The following is a 16,336-nucleotide window of genomic DNA, read 5'->3' as shown; positions in this document are numbered from 1 at the left end:
GGAAGGGCCTGAGCTTCCTCTCAACCCTGGTCAGGAAGCCTGGGAGGGTTGGGGTGGCTGCATAGGGGACCCGGGCTCTTCAAGCAGGGAGGAATGAAGCGGTGGAGAGGCCGTGGGCCCAGGGCGGGGGGTCTGGCATTACCTGTCTTCAGCCAGGATGCCCACAGAGAGGGATGCCAGTGCGGTCACTGCCTCCACTTCTTCTTTGTCAGCCCCTGGCACTCTAGGCACCCAGGAGTCTGGACAGGAGGCCAGGCGCTGCATGCAGCCCCAGTATTTACCTGGCGTAAGATGCCAGGTCAGAAAGGGTTAGAGAAAGCAAGCCCCCCCACACCATGTCCTAGACTGGATACTGAGGTTGGTGTCTCAGGCCCAGGGCCCCAGAGTAGCAGGCCTGTCCTCCACTTGGGGTTGGCTCTCCCACCTGCCCCTCTCCTCACTTCGCTCCCCCTCCCCCACAGCCTGACGGGGTAAGCAGAGTGGGTTCAACATGGCTGTGACGGGGTCCTAGCAGGTGCCCAGCCTTTCTCTCATCCCCTGTGGCTGCAAGGCCACCTCCTCTGACTCATTCCCCACAGGTGCGGGGCTCCTGAGAGCATCAGGAGGGCCTGCTTGCCTGCAGACAGGGTCTGTGTCACAGTGACCTCCCAGAGCCCCAAGCTCGGGCCTCCCACTTAAATGCAGCCCCCACCAGTGCCCAGCCCAGCACTCAGGAAAGCAGGGCCTGGGAGGTGGGACGAACACGACGTGGGAAAGCTGACCATCACCACGGCCGCTCTGCATAGGTGCCCAGGCCAGAAGAATGCTCCTCCTGCCTGCTGCTGTGAGGAACCATGTCCTGGAACCTGGCTCAGTGTGGGGGTACCCACCGTAAGAGGAATCAGCCATGTCTTTACCATCATGGCTCCTGTACCCAGCCCTTGATATGGGAATCTATTTTATTCATTTTTATCCCTACTATAGATTATGGGTCTTGACATAAGATGCTCAATAGATATTGAGTTGAAGTTGAAAATTTGAAGTACTTTACAAATGTGGGGGTTATCCTAAGACCCAGCCCCCAAGCCAGCAGAGCTCCTGAGACCCCCGTGGCCAGGACTGAGGGGAGGGATGGGAACCAGGCCTTTTGTCACCTGGCCGTGGTCTAGGGCTGTAGCTAGAGATGGAGGCCAGTCCCTACCTTGAGGGGCCACTGTCCACTGGGCCCTGCTAGGTCCATCGGGAGGGCTCAGAGGACACCCCCTCTCTCGGGGGTGCTCACCATTGCTGCCTGGGTCATTCACAGGAATCTTACTCCAGACCAACAGCAGGTCACCTGGCTGGCACTGGAGAGCCCTAGGACTCTGGCCACGGGGGGCAGGGTACCACCAAGATCCCTCAGTCTGAGCTCAGCGAGTGTCCCATCTCCACACTTACTGTGCACCCGGATCACGGCCTCCAGAGAGCGGATGGCATTGAGGTTGGGTTTCTGTTTCCAGCCTTCTTCTGAAAGGGGATCCACCTATAGAAAACAGTCCATCAGCCACCAGTCTCAGGGACCCACAGGCCCAGCTCACTCCCACCCCAGGGGCCCCGGCCTGCTAGCCACAAGCACACTCTACCTAGGCCAGGAGACGCTGCCCGGACCTAACTTGGAACAGAGGCTTCCGCTTCGCCTACCTCGTTTCAGGCCTGGCCACTCCCACCCTGTGCCATCCCATCTGCCTGCTCTTTGGGTAGTCCTGGGAGAGCCAGGCTAACCTGCCTGACAGAAACACGGATAGGGGAGGGAGATGGCTCACCTTGTTACCCAGAAGAGCAGCCACACAGGCCTCAGAGGCGTCACAGATGGCTGTGAGGTCATGGCCACCCTCCAAGGCCAGCACCACTGCACCTCCTGCCAGGTTCATCAGTTGCTGCGTCATGTACCCAAAACCTAGAGGTTGGATGGGGAGAAATGGGAGGGGCGGGAGTGGAGAGGTGACCCCGTTCCCTACCCCTGTGGCTTCCCTGCTTGCTTCCTCCCTAATAAAGAATGACTCACATATATCAATCACTATTTCCAAAGTGCTTTCACATTGAATGTCGTGCAAAACCTACTAGTATGCTTCACTCAAGGCTCAGGGAGGTTAAGGGCCTGGGAAAAGCCCCACAGCTAGTAAGTGGCAGCAAGGTAGGACTTGAACTCGGGTCATTGACTCTAGCCTGTGTCTTTTTCACTGAGCTGCACCCTCTCCTCCTCCTGTCCTGTGGGCCCTGTGGCCCAGTGGGCTGAGTGGGCGCCCTCTAGTCTGAGAGTGCTGCTCCTCTCTCTCCTTCCTCTGGAGGAGCTGCCAGCCCCCCTGGAATCAACCCAGCTGGGGTGGGGAGTCCCATGGGTGAGCTTCCTGCCTGCTGGAATTAAGTCCCCATGAGTATGACCTGGTCAAGCCCTCTATGGTGAACCAGCCTGGTCCTGAGAAAGGGCCTGGGCTGTGCTCAGATCCTGGGGGCCAGCTGCCATACTCCAGTCCTCAGGCTGAAAGTACTGGGCTGGCCACTGCCACCTTCCCTTTCTGACTTGGGAGTGCCTCCCCACTCCCCGCCCCGCCTCCCGACTGCCCGCACCGCCTCCCCACTCCCCGCACCGCCTCCCCACTGCCCGCACCGCCTGGCTCTCAGTCCCTATATCTCCCCCTCAGCTGAGGCTCCCTTACATTTGGCAGAAACATGGTAGCCACCCAGTGGGGCCGGGTGACCCTCAGCAGCATCAAATCCAGCAGACACCAGGACTAGGTCTGGAGAGAACTCTCGGGCAATGGGCATCACGACTGTCCTGTGAGATCACAAGAAGTGGTGATCATCATACTGTGCAGGGTTGCCAGGGGCGGTTCTGCCAATGTTGCAGTGGGGCACCCTGTTCTTAGGCCTCCAAGGCTCCCAATGCCCCAGCACAACTGGCAGATTTCTCTGACCTCCTTGATCTTGGCTGGCCACCCATGTCCCTGGCACACACACCCTGGACTCAGCCCCCTAGGGGACTTAACTAGCAAGAGGCAGAAAAGAGCCAAGGATGGGGCACCAGAGGGAATGAAAGAGGAGTGTGTGTGACCATGTGTGTGTGCACGTGTGTGTGCATGGAAGCATCTGTGGGGTGCAGTGGCCTGAGCCACAGGGAAAGGGTAATCTCATGGCCTTGCGGAGATGGACTCTGGTCATGAAGCTTCAGGGACTAGAAATGCTCAGTCCTTTGGACTGAGTTGACCACACCTAGCTACTCACTACTTGAGAGGTGAGTGGGGACAACTAGGTCCTCTGAGGTCCTGGGCCACCTGGCTACATTCTCTCCATCCTCTCCCTCTTCCAGCCCTCCCCCACAACTGCCTGCCTCTACCCTGATCCAACTCTGGGGTCTGCTTGGGTGTTCTTCATAGCCCTGGGCTCTGAGAAGACTCCAAGAACTCCAGCCCAGGGCTCTCATAGAATTAGCTGTCATGGAGATAACTCCAGAAAAGTGTTGGAAGATCCATTTCCAGAATTCTCTTTTCCCAAATGGAGTGCAGGGACCCCACTGTGAAATATATAAGGGCTCCTGAACAAATCCCAAAGGCCCTCTTCCAGAATGACTTTTTTTAAAGTTACTCCCCCAATATGGACATTATCTGCTTTCTCTCTTTCTCCACAATTTAAATTTCTGCTCTTCTGCTGAAAGCCCACCTCCTGCAGGCAGCCTTCTCTGACTAAATGTGCCAGCTCTGCTCACTCCACTGCCCATCTGCCAGCAATCAGTTTGACATTGGCTCTTGGTAATGTATGCCTTTGCAAAGCACGCTTTGACTTTTGCGTTCTTCTCTCTGTGTGTCCTATTCTCACTAGTGTTCACCTACAATGTCTAGGAACTGGTGGGGACAGGCTGACAATCCAACTGATCACCTCCACCCTGGTGCTCTTGGGAGAACGGACAGGAGAGAGTGGCCTTGCCCCTCTGGGCCCCCAGAGGACATACCTGAAAGCAGCCAGGTACTCAGGATCCCCCATGGGGGGATCCAGACCTCCAGTCCAGGCCACATTGACATTGAAGCCCTCACCGCTGCCAGCCCCTACCTGGAAAGCAGGAGGCAAGAGAGACATGAGGACAGCAGAGTCCCAGAAGGGGACCACCAGCTTGTTAGAGCTGCCACCCCAGCTCATCCAGCCTCCTCATTTCCAGATAGGGAAGTTGAGGCTCAGAGAGGCTCAGCAGTCTACCCAGGATCACACAGCTCATCACGACAGAGGCAGAGTAAGTGCCAGGAGGAGAGTCAATGAGGCTGGAGGATGTGGCCCTGACATGCGGTTACCTCATCCACAGCCCCACTCCCCGGGAAGAAGTTGCCATCGTCATGGCGATGCAGGGAGATGTAGAGCACACTGGGGTCTTGGTAGAAGGTTTGCTGGGTGCCGTTGCCATGGTGCACGTCCTGTGTAGGGAGATGGGCAGTGATTAGGGAAGGCAGAGAGACAGAGACCAGGACAGGTTAGAAGGGTTTCAAGGTCAGTGGCCATTCTGAGGTCAGGACCCCAGACTGGGGATCAGGAACCTGGGGTTCCTAGAGCCACATGGTTGAGTGGCCCCACGTAATCCACTGCCCAGCTCTGAACCTCGGCCTCTCTGTGCTGGACAGGGCTGGCTGTAATATAAGATCCTGAAGGAGAGGAGGTGTCCCAATCTCAGGCCAGCCCACCTGAGAGAGTAACTGTGTGGACATGGGGTTAGTGGCAAGGAGAGGGAAAGGTTCAGGGTTACACACATCAGGAACCACTCTGTCTTGCATAAAGTCATGAAGTTATGAGGCGATCAGAAACCAAGCTCGGTTACAGAGTGGCAGGTACACAAGGCCCAGCCCCATCCCTCTTAGGGAAAGCTGGGCCCTACACTTGACTCACAGGACCATGCGGGGACTCAACTGTGCAAAGGTCCTCCACCGTTCTCAACATCTGCTTAGAAATGTCTCTTTCACAGCTGTCAGTGCAGAAGGGACATAGCTTAGCAGTTAAATGCAAGCACTCTAGAGCTAACCGGGCTAGGTTCAAATCCATCTCACAACTTACGAATGACTGTGTGTGTTACTTAATCTCTCCGTGCTCACCTTCATCTGTAAAGTGGGTTATAGTCGGGATTAAATCTATCATGTGTAAAACCATCAGTGTCTGCATGTGATTAGTGGTGTACTGATGTTATCTGCTATTATTCTTATCATCACTACCTGTACAGGAAATGCAGAAGTTACTAGATCTGCCAAAAGAAGCCAATAGAGGTCAAAAGACAACACTCAAATGACAGCTCCTACCCATTGCGGGGGTTTGCGATGGCTGAATGCGTTCCCACACACCATCCCCTCTAGGCCTCCCAACTGTGATGTGGGTGTTATCTTCACTCAAGTTTTACACAAGGGGAAACTGAGGCTCAGAGAGGCTACTGCAGAACGAAGACATGAAGCCACATCTCTTAACTTCAGGCTCAGGGCCTTTCCCCCAGGGCTCTCGAATCAGAGGGTGCTACGAACAGGCACCTACCCAGTCTACAATGAGGATCTTGCTAGCCTTGCTCTGCTGTTGCAGCTGCCGGCAGGCGATGGCCACTGAGTTGAAGAAGCAGAAGCCCCTGGAAGGAGAGACAGTTCCTGCCAGCCCATTCTCCCCACATGCCCTCACCTCCCCAGGCCCCTGGGTTGGCCCAGCCTGAGCAAGCTCAGGGAATAAGAAAGAATGTCCCTAAAGGAAGTTCCTGGGGGCTTGCCCCCCACCTCATCCCACCCAGGTCTTCCCCTAGCCTTACATGGCTGTTGAATGATCTGCATGGTGTCCTGGGGGCCGCACCACAGCGAAACCATTCTGGAAAAAGGAAGAATGCTTGTCAATCAACAGACAGCTCTCTCCCACAGCTGCATGAACGTACCCCAACAGTTTAAATCTCAACCTGGTCCCCAGAGCCCTCAATTTCCCCTCGAAAACCCTGTGGCAATTTCTAAGATGAACGCAATGCCTGGGGTTCTGGGCCTAGATTCCGCACTACCCCACTCTGCTGCCTCCTTTGTGGTGTGTTCACCTTCAACCCAAACCTCCTACCTTCAGCTCACGAGAAGCCACTTTGAAGGCGAGGTCAGTGACACTGCCAGCGGCCCAGCGGGCTGCATTGGAGGAATGCAGCTCATTCCAGATGGTGTCAGTGTCCACCTGCGGGAGCCAGAGTCAAGGCCCGCATCATCCAAGGCTTCACACAGGAGCCAGGGCCCAAGGGGGCGGTCCCCACCCCACGGCCAGGACCCCAGGGGCAGGGAGCTGGGCAGACAGCGCTGCCTCCCCAGTGCCCCACCGCCCAAAGGCAAGGCCTCCTGTGTCCCCCAATCCCAGCATGACTTTTTCCCAGCTTAAGTCCCAGCACCAGCCCATTATCTGGCCAGCACTCTGCTGGCAGCATCACGCCTGCCTCCCCGGTCAGGGGAGGGGGCATGGCGTTACCTGGGCGGGACTTGGGGTTTGGGCCGGGAGGGGGTTTTAAGCCCCAGCTGACTCTGCTCAGGCCCTGCGGGACGGTCGGAGCTGGAGGGGCCGTCTGCACCACTGTCTTCCACTCAGGGCCCCTAGCCCAGGCTGGGAGGCCCCCCAAACCCAGTCCCTGGGCCTCAAGGCTAGGGAGGGGCCGGGGGGCATGATGGGGAGATGGGAAGGGCGAGGCAGACCAAGAGAGGCGAGGAAGGCAGAGAGAGTCGCAAGAGGCTGGAGAAAGAGAGAGAGAGGGAAAGACAGAGAGGGAGAGGAGGGAGGAGAAAACAGAAGCAACAACAGTTGGAAAAACCAGAAAGTGGCAAGAAATGGGAAGTTGTGAATAGGGCACTGACTGCCTCCCAAAGTCCCCCACCAGCTACAGCTCCCACTTTCCCTCCAGAATGAGGCCTCTGTCCCCTGCCTCTACACACCTTGCTTGAGAAAATACTGCAGAGATAGTGTTAGGCGAGGAGAGCTGAGCCAGAGGGGGCGGGAAGCTCCCTTCACAAAGGGGTGAGGACTGAGGAAGCAAAGCTCGTGAGTTTGGGGCTGTGTCCCGGAGTAGGGAAGTGCTGGGATCGCCAAGGACACTGGAAGCACCACCATGACGTCACGCCAGGCAGCCCAAGGTCTGGGGACCAGGCTGAGGTACCCCACTTCAGAGCAGACAGAGCAGCCTGGCGGCCAGTGCCCAATCATGGGGGTCTCTGAAGGGAGAGATGATCCTAAGCCCCAGCCTTGGCCCTGCTCCTGAAACCTCACTCAACCTCTACCAGACACCTTCTAGGGGCGAGGCTTAGGCTGGGCTCCGCATTCGGGGGACACTGTGGGTCCGAGACACGCCTGTCCAAAAGGAGCTTCCTGCTGCAGAGGGCACCTCAGGAAGTCCCTGGCCCACCCTGTCTGGCAGAACCACAACAAGCAGAAGTTCTGCAGGGGCTGGGCCTGGGAGAACCACAGGGAGGAGAGCTGAGAGCCCTGGCAATGCCCCCTGAGACCCTTGGGCACACTTACCCCAACCCCACCACAGGGCAGCATCACAAACATCCGCTGTGCCAGGAGCCCTGCGAGGAGAGGCCCAGCCCACGTCAGCGTGAATACTCTCAGCCTTTGGCCCAATAGGGAGCAGGGAACCCAGATAGCAGGGCTGGGTGAGTATTGGGGGAGAGAAATATGGAAGGGAGAGGTGGAGGTGGGTTGCGGAGGGGCTCGGCAGCAAGCTGGAGTAGGGACGTCCAGGGCGTGGGAGGAGGCCGGCCAGGCGGGCAGAGCCAGGACAGGAGTGCATGGGAGCTGGGTGAGGTGAGTGGGCACGGGGAGACAGGGCCACTAGGCCCTTACCTGCCAGCTTCCCGTTGTCCAGTTTGAGGCGGCTGAGCGGGTTGGTGCCGTAGAGGAGCACGTGCCGCTCAGAGTGGACCGACTGCAGCTCCTCCAGGGAGGCCTTCCGGCCTCGGAGACACTGAACAGGGGACCACAGAGCTCTGAGCCCATGCTCGCCCCTTCCCTCCCATCACCACCAGCCCATGTGCCCCTCATCTCTCATGGGCCCCAGGGCCTCCCACCCCTCTCCTCCCATGACTCCTCCCTCCACCCATTCCTCGGGCCCCACCGGCACCTCCTCACCTCACACTGGCTCCGGAGACCCCGCTCCTGCAGCCGGGACCAGATGCTCTGGATGCGGCCGGCGTGCTCTGGGTGCCTGCTGTTGTCACCACAGGAGCACTGGTGCTTCAGCATGACCGAGTCATAGATCAGCCCTACGGGAGCAAGGGTCAGAGCGGGGACCCAGGGAGTCCTCACGCCCCATGGCCTTGGCTGCAGAGAAAATGCCAGCACCGCCACAGCAGGCGCCTACACGGAGCCGGGCAGGCACACACCCCTCACACCCACACAGGTCTGCATTTCATCCTGCCCCCTGCCCCAGCCCCAGCCCCTCACACCTGTCCACACATGCCCAGACACCTGCCCAGGTGGCGGCAGCCAACACACCAACACAGCTCCAGCCAACACGGCTGCCACAGAGCCATGGCCTTCCCACATGCGGACACGACTGCTGGGTGGCCCAGCACTCGAGGGCCCAGCATCAGGCACTCAAGTGCTCAGAGCAAAGCATGAAGTCGAGGTCTAACGTACAGCGTCTCACATGGGTGTCATGAACCCAGAGAGGTTACCAAGGGGTGTTGGGAGGGGAAAGAATTCCTAGGAAACCCCAAAACCGGGAGCTAAGAAGCCCACAATGACACTGGACCGTGTGATAAGACAAATCCAGCTTCGGAGAAGTGACTATTTCAGTCTGACCCGTGGGAGGTCTTCAGAGGAGGGTCCTGTGCATTGTGGGTGGGAGGGTCAATTTCTGTGCGTCTAGGACACCAACGACTCTCATAATGCTCACACCATGTGACCCAGGAACGCTACTCCTTTACAGTGAACCTTGGGAAATAATCCCAAGCATGAGGAAAGATTTATGCATGAGGAAATTCAAATAAACTGTAATCTAAATGTCTAACTGATAAGGAATCCCTCAGTAAAAATGAAATACAATGATGAAATACTATGAGACTCTCGGTTTTAAAGACTAATTATGCCAAGAAGCATTCATAATATGTTAACTAAGTAGGATACAAAACGTAGTTCATGTGTTCATGGCATCTGTACATGTACATATGGCCAGAACAAAGCCTGGACTGAAATACAGCAGAATTTCAGAGGCGTTACTTCTGGGTGGTGGGATACTGGTTGATGATTTTTCTTTTCTTCTTAGGTTTTTCTGTACTCTTCAAAATGTCTAAAATACTTCTGAGCTCTTTTTACAAGCAGAGCAAACAGCCATAAATATCATTTTCAAAAGGTCTGAGAGCATTGGCAGGAGACTGGAATTCTTATCCTGGCTTGACTACTACTTGCTATTTGACCATAGGCTTTGTCACCTTAGATTTCCTGAGCCTTGGTCCTCAAAGGCCAAATGCAATAACCAGCTGTTCCATGTGCTCCATGGGTACTGCGTGGGCCTAACAAGGCTAAGCGCTCTGTGGCCTCTAAAAACGTCCCAAGTGACACCACGACACCCACATGGACTCATGCAGCCGAGCCCCTCCCTCCACCTGCCACCCTCCTCCTGGTCTCACCTGTGGTGAAGGGCAGGGTCCTGGCAGGGGTCTCTGAGCTGGAGAGGACTCGGGCCTGGCTGGCAGGTTCTGGGGCTGACAGTGAGGCAGGTGCGGCTGGGGAAGACTGAGCCCGGGACAGAGGCCGGTGCCCACCCTGAGCCAGAGGAAGCAGCACAGTGTCCCCGGTGCTGCCCCGGGGGAGCCGCCCAGCCAGTCGCTGCTGTTCCCAGAGCAACACCTAGGAGAAAGATGAGGCCTTGGTCTCCAGTGCCTCAGGGTCCTGCTCCCTCTACTTCTGCCTGAGGTCTTGGGAACTGCCAAGCAGGCCCCTTTCCTAGAGAGATTCCACGATAAACCTAGACCTGCTGTCCAGTGGGGCTCTGGCCTTTGACTCTCTAAGCCCCCTGACCCCTGCAGCCCCCTGAAAGGCTTGCACCCCAGACTGACCACTCATTCCATCAGAGCTCCCCGGGCCCTTGGGACTCCAAAGCCAGGAACCAGGGGAGGGGCGCTGGATCTTGCGCTGACCAGGATGTCCTCGTCTCCTGGACTGTGTAACTGCTCAAGAACGTGTATGTGGCCTGTCATCATGTGTTACGGATTGAATTATGTTCCCCACCCTCAAATTTATATGCTGAAGTCCCAACCCCCAGTACCTCTAAACATGACCTTATTCAGAGATAGGGTCTTTACAAACAGAAGTAATCAAATTAAAACGAGGTCGTTAGGGTGGGCCTTAACCTAGTATGACTGTTGTCCTTATAGGAAGAGGAAATCTGGACACACACACACAGAGGGAAACCACGTGAAGCCACAGGAAGAAGATGACCATCCACAAGCCAAGGAGAGAGACCTGGAACAGCCCCTGCGCTCACACTCACAGCCACCAGAAGGAACCAACTCTAACAACACCTCGATTTCGACTTCCAGCCTCCAGAACGGTGAGACGGTAAATGCCTGCTGTTTAAGGCACCCAGCCTATAGCACATATCCCAACAGCTCTGGCAAGCTAATGCACTGGGTCTTGATTCCCACAGTGAGAGCATTCTGCTGGACATGCTGGAGCCTGGCTCCATTCCACCTCTGGCCTTAGCCACCTTTCTGGAAAGAGGGAGACACGCCAGGGCAGGAGTGTGTGTGGCTCCAGGAAAGGCCAGACTCCCTGCTGGAAAAGGGACCTGCTTCACCTGAGACTGGCAAACTGTTGCGTGTATGTGTGTATATGGGTGTGTGAGTGTGCATGTGTGTGTGTGTGTGCCTACACCTTGGTGTGGATCCAGCACCCAGGATCTTATAGGGCAACCATGGGTCCTAGAGCTGCCTCTTGCACTAATGTCGTATCTCTCTCCCTTCCCCACCTTATGCCAGGCGCCAGAGTCTTCTGAGGACACTTTCTGAGGGGCAGGTGGGGACTGCCATACCTGGGGGTGCTGCTGGAGAGGAGCAGGGCCTCTGGCCTCAGGCTGCCCATGGCTCAGCTCCCTGTGTTCCAGGCCATCGTCTACCACCTGGCCCGGTCCCCCACCATCTGTCTCCAGGTCTTCAGCCGAAGGTATCTGCCGCAGCCGGGGCTTCTCACTCGGTTTGGCTGACCTCTGGGGAGGGGAGACCCCTGGCTGAGAAGCCATGGTGGAGCGAGGGGCATGGGGTGGGAGGTAGTGCACTGGGCCAGGCAGCAATCATCTTGCTAGGACTCCAGCTGCCACACAGCTCTGGGCTCCCAGAAGTCACATCCCCTTCTTTTGTCCTCCAGGTCCCTGCCCTTTCTAAGCACCCTTCTTCTTTCGGCCCCTAAGGTCCCAGTTAAGCAGCCCCTCAATACCTCCACTACCCAATTCCTCTCACCTTGATCACCTGGACGTGAGTTTTGAGTTGCTCCAGGCGGGGCTGCATGGGGCCCGGCGGTGGGGGAGCGGTGGCACTGGGGGGCAGGGGCTCTGAGCGAGTCCGGCTCAGTGGCCAGTGGAGACCTGACCCGGAGAGCCGCTCGGTGGTCATTAAGGACTGGGCAAAGTGGAAGGGCAAGGGCCCAAGCCCGGGCACTGGAAAGAATCGGGGGGTGGAATAAGGAGGGAACCACAGGGAGCAATGGAAGGAAGTGAGGGTATAGGGTGGGGAGCCAGGGTGCAGCAGGGTGATGCGCAGGACAGGGGGACAGAGATGGGGAGGAAGGATGGGACCATCCCAAGCTTGGCCCTTAGCAGGATGCAGGGACCCAGCCCCTTCCCTAGAGAAGTAGCAGACTCACCAGTCAGCAGCGGGGCATGAGAGCCTGAGGGGTCCAGGAGGAGAATGGGCTGCAGGCGAGAGGGCAAAGTGCCCCCAGCCTCGGGCTCCAGGCCATGGGGCAGGAAGAGGGGAGTGTGGGGGCTCCCCAGGATCGGCCCCCGAGGGCCCAGAGTCGGATGGGTCCTGCGGTCACTGTCAGCCTGGGGGAGAGGCGGGAGAAGTCATGGGGGAGAAGATTCCAGCAGAGAACAATGAAGGTGTTGGGGTGAGGCAGCAGGAAAAGGGAGTGAAAGAAGCTGGGGGGGCTTGGAGTGGGGGTGGGCACCCCAGCCACTCACCCTGGCAGGGGCGGGCAGCCCCAGCGTGATTGCGGGCAGCAAGGACACTGTCGGCAAGGCGAACGGGGCCAGAGAAGTCTCCTGCAGCCGCAGCCGCTGGCCCAAGAGCGCCTGCCATAGGGAGCAGGGCGAGGGTCACCGGTCCCAGACCTCTACCCCAGCGCACCTTCCCCAGAACACCCAGGAGGCTCTGGCAGGGGCTGCCCAGACCCTGCAGCCTCAGCCCGGGTAGGGCCGCTTGCTGGAAGAAGACTGAGCCTCAGAACTGCCCCAGGAGAGCCCAGTCTCAGCAAGGCCTTACCTCCGAGCCCAGGATGGGATTGGGGCCGTGCTCGCTGTCATTGGGGGAGCTGCACCCTGACGCAGGCGTGCTGCTACTACTTGGGGAGGAGTCTGAGGGTTGGGGAGAGAGGGAAGTGCAGTCAGAGGCCAGGGTGGGCAGGAGGGCACAGCCAGGCCACCTGGTGCAGGAGACCCAAGAGCAGCCCCTTCCTTAACGGGCACCTTTGCTTCCTGCTTTCCCTTTTTTTCTTTTTCTTTTTTTTTTTTTGAGACGGAGTCTTGCTCTGTTTCCCAGGCTGGAGTGCAATGGCACGATCCCGGCTCACTGCAACCTCCACCTCCTGGGTTCAAGCGATTCTCCTGGCTCAGCCTCCCAAGTAGCTGAGACTACAGGCATGCACCACCATGCCCGGCTAATTTTTGTATTTTTAGTAGACACAGGGTTTCACCATGTTGGCCAGGTTGGTCTCAAACTCCTAACCTCAGGTAATCAACCTGCCTCGGCCTCCCAAAGTGCTGGGATTATAGGTGTGAGCCACCACGCCTCGCCTCCTGCTTTCTTCCCATAAGAGCAGGAAGAAGGCAGGCCACCTTTGGCCTACAGAACCTCTGCACAATTTTTTGAAGGGTGTCCTCTTTTCTGGGAGATGTCACCTTAGCTAACAGAGCAGGGACTGGGTTTCAGCCCCAACTCCCGTGCTTCGGCAAGTATGTGGGACACCCCCCATACAACCATGCATGGCAGTCCTAAGGAGGGGACCCCTGTCTAGGTAGGGCCTGACCCAAAGGGACAAGACCAGCCAGGTTTGAGGATGGCAACTGCACCCGCTCAGCCGGCCCTCACCTCCGAGGGTCTCTGCAGGCCGCCGCCGGAGGCTGGGGGGCGCACTTTCCTTTCGGAGCAGTGGATTCTTCCTCCGCTCCAGGGACTTCTTGGGCTTATAGCGCAGCTTCAGGTTGGGCTCAGAGACTGCAGGGAGCACCAGCGTCACTCAGGCCCCCCCAACCCTTCTTTTTTTCCATCCTTTAGTCCCTCAGTCCCAGTCATCTCTATCAGTCAAGGAAAGAGAAGGCAGAACCAGAACGAAGATCCTAGCCTACCGACGATCCCCTGGCCTGGCCCAGTCCAGCCCGCCCACCCCTGCACACTCCTCCCCTATGTCCAAGGCCCTTCCCCCTTCCTTTGCCTGAAAGGTCCCACCTGTTTGTCCAGCTCACCTGTCTTGCGCAGAGGGAAGTGCTCTGGGGGGTCACTGGGCAGGCTGGGAACAGGAGGCAAAAAGCTGCTGAGCATGGAGCGGGCGGCTCCTTCCGTCTCCAGGGGCTCCAGGGTTCTACAGAATGAGTGCCAAGGCTGCTTCAGAGGGGTGGGGACACTGCACGGGCACCGCCCTGAGCACCAGCCCTGGGACCTGTGGGGCTGGGCAAGGTGGGGCTGGTAGGAATGGGGACCATCTCCAGGTGGCAGCAGTGGGCCACCTGTCCTCTCCAGCAGCTACAGTGCAGAGCTCTGACCTAGGCATAGAAGCCAGGTGCTTGGTGCGTAGGTGAAGAGCCCACTGGGAGCTCTGTCACCTGCACTAGGAACCTGCTCTGGGAACCAGGACATTTTTGTGCTCAGGGAAAATATAAAGAGAGAAGGGGCTCCTGTGCAAGAAAAAAGCCAGTAGGGTGTGTGTATGTGTGTGTGAAGGGCCTCGGGTGGGGTGGGGGTGGGGAGAGAATTTAAAGAGAGAAGAGGGCACGTATCAGTTGAGAGAGGGGCTTGGGGGCATTATGTTTAGAGGAAGGTTAAGGACTGGTTGTGGCAGCTGGGGAGGAAGGAGGCGTGTGTGTGTGCTCATGGCTAACACGGGGGTGGGGGTGGAGGCTGCATGTGGGGACAGGAGGGCAGGTGAGGAGGGTGTTACCTGTAGGGAATGCCGGGGCTGTTGGAATGGACTGTTCTCTCTAGGGCTGCCTGCTGTTTTTTCAGAATCACCTCTGCCAGCTTCTGCTTGACCACGCTGCTGGCTACAGCACCTGTAGGGGCAGAGTCACGAAGGGGCTGGAGGTGGGTGGACAGGCAGCCTCATGGCACTCCCTGGCCACTGCCCTGTCCCCATCCTCAGTAGGAGGCGTCCCAGGGACTCCCCGCGCAAGAGCCAAGACCGAGGCCCTACCCCTCCCTGAAGCCTCCAGACACTCCCCACCTGACCCCACATCCCACACACATTCACAGGCGGAGCCCAGGCAAGCAGGGGGAAAGCCTCGGCTCAGCTGGCTGTGCCCCTCCCACCTCACCCCTCACAAGCTACACAGGCAGCCACAGGCACCAGGCTGGTGGGGCTGGGCTGGGCTGGGGCGGTGTCCTCCTTACTTCGCTTGCTCTTGTCCTTGTGGAGAAGCTGCCGCAACTCTTGTTCCTGGGGTCCCACCTGCAACTCGGGCATCGGTGTGTCCATGGAGAGCTGTGGGCAGGGCCGGCAGCCCAGAAAGGAACAAGAAGTTGAGGACTGAGACTGGGGTCTAGGGAGGCTGAAGGCGGGGAGGCTGGGGACCAAGCTCAAGGTGGCCCCACGTGCAGGGAGCTCCATCTTTACCCTCATGGGCTCCACCGAGCGCTGCTGCTGCAGGCCTGCTAGGAAGAGGTGGTGGTGCAGGCGCTGGGGACGCTGCAGGGCCAGCAATGTGGGCTCTGGTGGGGGCTCCACTGGGGGCCGCTGGCCCACCCGCAGGTCCATGGGCTGGGGCTGAGGGCCTGGTGTGTCTGCACAGGGCCTGGGGCAGCCTGGGGACAGAGAGAGGGAGCAGGGTAAGCTGGAAAGTTTGTCCTCGGGGGCATGACTACAGCCTGGTCCTCCATCAGCCTCCCTCAGGCTCACTTGACAATGGCAAAACACTCTCATGGGGTTTCCTCACTTAATCCTGTCATGGTCCTGCAAGGTAGGTGTTATCAATTCCATTTTACTCGTGAGAAAAAGTCACAGAACTGAACGCAGTTACACTGTATCACTGGTGGTGCTGGAATGGAGCCTTCGGACTTCACCACCGTGCTCTTCCACTAAACATGCTCCTCCCTGGGCCTGGGGCTGAGGGCTACGGTGATCTATGATGGGACATTGTCCTATGGTGGGACATTCTTGGCCCTGCCTTCTCCCTCCCTTCATCCCTCCCTGGAATCAGAGGATTTGCCCAGCTGCCCTTTAATGAGTTGGGCTCAAAGGAAGCAATCAGGCAGGCAAACAGGCCCACTTTGTTCCGCCTCCAGCCCCAAGCCTCACAGGCCCTCTGGGTCGCCACCCTCCCATGCTCTATCCCCAGTCATGAGATAAAGTGATGCCTCAAGCCTACAGCCAGCCCTGACCAGCCACGTTGGGCCTGCAAAACCCTGTGCCCAGGGCAGCTTCCTCAGCTCACAGGGCCCATGTGCCCTTGGGCCTGCTCCTGGGTGCCTCCACGGCGGCTCTGGGCCTGGCATCGTCAGGATGGCAGGCACGGCTGCCTCTTCTCAAGAATCCTCTGCACCCATGCTAGGAGCACCCTGCCAAGGCTGTGGGTGCAGGGGCTATTTATAACTAGCCACCAGACTAGGGTCCATGCCAGCCTAGCCAGCTGGACCAGGCTGGGCTGAGCAGCCAGAGAGGCTGAGACACTGGGAGATGGAGCTGTTGCATCGGGCTTATCCTGGAGAAGGGGAAGTGGGTGGGGTGGGAGCAGGCCGGCCCCATGGTGGGGCACACAAGTGGAGAAGCCTTCCTGGAGAGGTCTCCTTCAGCAATTCCAAAGCTGGGTATCTCCCGGTGGGGCAGCCACAGACTGTCCTCAGGGATTGGGGCTGAGGAGGGCTGGAAAGGCCTGTGGCAAAGTACCAGTCCAGGAGTCAGAAATCATAGCCTCCAGGCCCAAGCC

General features: G+C 58.0%; 1 protein-coding gene across 7 annotated transcripts in view; it reads right to left on the bottom strand.

Moving 5' to 3' along the window:
• Window positions 1–16,336, bottom strand: part of LOC105470063 (histone deacetylase 7) — a 38,920-nt gene that overhangs the window by 2,446 nt on the left and 20,138 nt on the right. For 4 of the 7 annotated variants that reach the window (XM_011721795.3, XM_011721800.3, XM_071071816.1 and 1 more), the window contains 23 exons: window positions 15,028–15,215; window positions 14,805–14,895; window positions 14,356–14,467; window positions 13,664–13,779; window positions 13,290–13,415; window positions 12,465–12,556; window positions 12,164–12,274; window positions 11,845–12,025; window positions 11,442–11,638; window positions 11,018–11,191; window positions 9,615–9,834; window positions 8,113–8,246; window positions 7,828–7,948; window positions 7,501–7,550; window positions 6,067–6,174; window positions 5,777–5,832; window positions 5,515–5,602; window positions 4,299–4,418; window positions 3,965–4,062; window positions 2,676–2,794; window positions 1,782–1,915; window positions 1,417–1,501; window positions 143–281 (listed from right to left, as the gene is read on the bottom strand). In XM_011721795.3, coding sequence (XP_011720097.1) covers window positions 143–281; window positions 1,417–1,501; window positions 1,782–1,915; window positions 2,676–2,794; window positions 3,965–4,062; window positions 4,299–4,418; window positions 5,515–5,602; window positions 5,777–5,832; window positions 6,067–6,174; window positions 7,501–7,550; window positions 7,828–7,948; window positions 8,113–8,246; window positions 9,615–9,834; window positions 11,018–11,191; window positions 11,442–11,638; window positions 11,845–12,025; window positions 12,164–12,274; window positions 12,465–12,556; window positions 13,290–13,415; window positions 13,664–13,779; window positions 14,356–14,467; window positions 14,805–14,895; window positions 15,028–15,215 — 2,860 coding nt within the window. The remainder of the gene's footprint in view (window positions 1–142; window positions 282–1,416; window positions 1,502–1,781; window positions 1,916–2,675; window positions 2,795–3,964; window positions 4,063–4,298; window positions 4,419–5,514; window positions 5,603–5,776; window positions 5,833–6,066; window positions 6,175–7,500; window positions 7,551–7,827; window positions 7,949–8,112; window positions 8,247–9,614; window positions 9,835–11,017; window positions 11,192–11,441; window positions 11,639–11,844; window positions 12,026–12,163; window positions 12,275–12,464; window positions 12,557–13,289; window positions 13,416–13,663; window positions 13,780–14,355; window positions 14,468–14,804; window positions 14,896–15,027; window positions 15,216–16,336) is intronic. The other 3 variants (XM_071071814.1, XM_011721802.3, XM_071071813.1) reach the window with 2 other exon arrangements.

The sequence above is a fragment of the Macaca nemestrina genome, chromosome 10, assembly GCF_043159975.1.
Source record: "Macaca nemestrina isolate mMacNem1 chromosome 10, mMacNem.hap1, whole genome shotgun sequence".
In the NCBI taxonomy this organism is placed as follows: domain Eukaryota; kingdom Metazoa; phylum Chordata; class Mammalia; order Primates; family Cercopithecidae; genus Macaca; species Macaca nemestrina.
The sequence above is the reverse complement of the archived record's forward strand: the minus strand, read 5'-3'. Positions and strand labels throughout refer to the sequence as shown.